This window comes from Toxorhynchites rutilus, chromosome 1, assembly GCF_029784135.1.
Source record: "Toxorhynchites rutilus septentrionalis strain SRP chromosome 1, ASM2978413v1, whole genome shotgun sequence".
NCBI classification, from domain to species: domain Eukaryota; kingdom Metazoa; phylum Arthropoda; class Insecta; order Diptera; family Culicidae; genus Toxorhynchites; species Toxorhynchites rutilus.
In genome coordinates, this window is record NC_073744.1 from 186,100,067 (window position 1) to 186,103,583 (window position 3,517).

General features: G+C 40.5%; 1 protein-coding gene across 1 annotated transcript; it reads left to right on the top strand.

The window, feature by feature from the left end:
• Positions 1 to 2,383: 2,383 nt before the first annotated feature.
• Positions 2,384 to 3,517, top strand: LOC129775460 (adenylate kinase isoenzyme 6 homolog). Its single transcript, XM_055780236.1, has 2 exons — positions 2,384 to 2,668; positions 2,768 to 3,517. Exons 1-2 carry the CDS (start codon positions 2,641 to 2,643, stop codon positions 3,262 to 3,264), a joined length of 525 nt encoding a protein of 174 aa, XP_055636211.1. The 5' UTR covers positions 2,384 to 2,640; the 3' UTR covers positions 3,265 to 3,517.

The following is a 3,517-nucleotide window of genomic DNA, read 5'->3' on the forward strand; positions in this document are numbered from 1 at the left end:
CCGGTCGTCTGGCTTATCATCCACCAGCTATCTCGCGCGGCTATCTGAAATTTAGTTCAACAGCGGTTAAAACTTTCGAGTGCATCAGCATTTCATTGACATTTCAATATGATGTAATATGTTCTTTATTAGGATCTAATATGATTCACTGTTTCATGATTTTCTTCAGCATGCAACACGATTCACTACAGTACTGAATCGATTTAAATTATACGCTTATACGACACACAAACTGCATCAGCGTAATATACGCATATGATGCGGATTAAATATATTTTACGACAATGTACATAAAAAAATTGATGTTCATTATACCGAATTGCGACCTAATTTGATAATGGTATATAAAATCGAGTTTTTACATTTTATGCGATTTCAAATATACACGATACATACTATGATTGATATTATATGCGATTATGATTTATTCGGGTTTCTTGTAAGACTTGGCACGTGCAAAATTATACGATTTAATGTTTGCTGGGGAGCGTCTTAGCGCCTTGTGGTCGTGACGGATTTGATCAAGCAAATTGCTCAGACGCAGCAGATTGATCCCAGCGAGCAGAGGGAATTTAAGACGATCGTCTTGTCCGAGATGGATATGCTGCCCAAAGATATGTGTCTACGTGCAGATTGATTCTGTGCGTCTATTCTACTTCGCGGGTTATTCCCGCGGTTAGAAGAAGGAATAAGAGTACCAGCTCCATCTGATGAGGATATTTTAAAAAAATGTAAGATTGTCATTTGTTTCTTTCTTGAATGTAACAGCATTATTCGCATTTCAGCACATCAGGAACAAACAAATTACCGCCAAGTCCGAGCGCAATTTGCGACGCGCTATCCTCTTGCTGGAAGCTTCTCAATGGAAATGGATGATTTTTAAGCGATTGATTGAGCTCGGAATTTCCTTCGTTTTATAAAAAAAAAAATATTTTTGGTGTTCATCTCACGTTTACCAACTACACTTTAAACGTTCAGGTAGTTCAGGTTTTCAAGATTTGCCTTCATCACCGGAAAACTGTGCCACTCTTCAAGTGTATCAACCTGACCGTATTTTGGCAAGTCTGGGAATGCTAGGGCCAATAATTCGTATGTAACGTTGAAAGCAATTGATCCGATTGATGTCGTGTGGTTGGAAATGGTTTTCTCGGGTAAGGGATATTTTTCCTTCAAATCTTTGTCCACCTTGTAGATGTTAACCTGCCGATTTCTTGAAAATATGTTCACAAAACGGAGCTTCTCCAAATGATAGACCGTCACAACCGTGTCGTTGCTTTGTGGTATCTAGAATCTCATGAGTTAGCTTCTGTGGCCGCTTACCGCTCTAAAAATCAATGAGAAAAATTGTAAATCGAAATCTATATAATTTTACATTGTTTTACCTTTAATTAAAATGTAGACGAATGCGTAATAAATAATTTTCTGCAGAAACTATAACTTCTGAAACCATTTGCCGTTTTTATTTTTGTTTTGGTTTCACAGTTGTCTGACTGCTGCGATGAAAGTTCGAAATTCGAAATTTACCGAAATTCATTCATTTGGATTTGAGGCGAACGAGTAGAATGCAAAATATTCGAACTCCATCGGATTGTGAAATCCAATCGCCGATCGTTTACCGGGATGAGGGTGAATATAAGGTTTTGATGGCTGTGTTAGGTTACACACTTCGGTGGGAACAAAAATTCCCCCAACTTGCATGTATTTGCAATGTCAATTTCCCCAGGCATCCTGGCTTTGAAGTCTGTGTTGGGAAAACTATAAATCGGGCCAATCAAAACATGGCAGTTAGGTCGTTTCGATAGCGCTTGACGTTTTACAGCTAAGCAAATGATTATCTCTGGAAAAACAAAACTTCATTGGTTGTGATAGATGCGTAGAAATATTTCCTATCAATTGATGCAAACATCTTTCCGATCTATTGAAAAATGCTCGAGTTATGCGCATTCGAAATCTTTAATGTTTTCCTACATGTTCTGTGTTTAGGTTTTCATTTTACCCCCCGTGTATTCCGGTTAGACGTAGTCCCACGTCGAAATAATTTAAAATTGGCAAATTCATCTGCTTTCTTACAACGGGAAATGAGGTTTTATCAATAAAAATATATTTTTTCTTATAAAACCTCATACAAACTTAAAAAAAAAGATTGATTTTCTAAAATCCACCTGCGCAACGGTTGAAAGACTGACGCGATTATGTGAAGGTACTCGTTCGAAACAACTTAACATGTTCTCGATTCCTATCTTCTATCTTCATTATCGAAATCGTCAGGAAGTAACAGGCAATCATCCCCATCTGCAGCACACATTTCGCCGCGAGGCCCTTTTCAGATTCATACCTTAAATCTTGTCGTCATTCTCGAACGCCCCCCTTCTGTTGGGAAATATTTCAAAACGTCACAACTTTCCAGAGATCGCTTTCATAACAGGACACATGAACTTAGCTCGGCTCGGAAATCGCTCTGAACGCGAGGCGTCTGGATTGCTTCCGTGCAAAACAGATTCCCCCAGAATCACGCTGAAACATCCCGGAGTTCACTCGCAACGTGACGTGCCAAATAAGTGAATCAACATATTGTAAGCTCCACCCAAATCTAGAAAGTTAAAACCGCTAAACCAAAAAAAAAAATCAAGAAATTGTGGAATGAAACTACCAAATATTCTTGTGACAGGTACGGTTGGTACTTGGGTTCGGCAGTAGGAGAGGAACCGTTCCCCCATTAGCGTAACTTTGTCCGGGCTAAATCTGTGTTGTGTGTTGCTAATTTTAGGTACACCCGGCGTTGGAAAGTCGCATCTCTGCAAGCGTCTGGTCGAGCAATGCGAATTCAAATGGCAAAACGTGTCCGACATCGTCAGCGAGCACGGCTTCGTCGAGGAGTACGATGAGGAGTTTGAGTGTCCGGTGCTGGATGAAGACAAGCTGCTAGACTATCTGGAACCGATTATGCAACAGGGTGGGAACGTCGTCGAGTATCACAGTTCGGAGTTCTTTCCGGAGCGATGGTTCGATGCGGTTTACGTCGTGCGATGTGCCACCTCGCTGCTGTTCGAACGGTTACAGGCCCGGGGATACAATGAGCGCAAAGTCAAATCGAACATGGAATGTGAAATTTTCCAGATCCCACTGGATGAAGCCAAAGATTCCTACCGGAAGGAGATTATTCACGAACTGCAGAGCGACAAAGGGTCCGACCTGGAGGATGCCATGAAAGAGATCTGCGAGTGGCTGGACACTTGGCGAGCAGCCAATGAGAGCAAGCAGTGAACGCGTCTTTTTATAGAACACATCCACACACCACATACTGTGCATTTAATGCATCGCTGCAAATTTATTCGCTTCTGGTTAGAAACCCACCTTTTATGCTAGGTTTATCTCTGTTCAAAATTTTACGGAGCATGGATTTACTGTCCTGGGTAAAAAGTCTGAGTATTTATTGAATTTTGGCCTTTCGAAATTGTTACGCATTATGCATTTTTTAAGAAAAGAAGGAAAAGTAATAAATTATTATCGTCACTGG

Excerpts from the sequence above, each read along its gene's own strand:
- LOC129775460 (XM_055780236.1), top strand. The coding sequence starts at position 2,641 with ATGAAACTACCAAATATTCTTGTGACAG. Across the intron at positions 2,669-2,767 it reads ACCAAATATTCTTGTGACAG|GTACACCCGGCGTTGGAAAG; the intron begins GTACGGTTGGTA and ends TGCTAATTTTAG.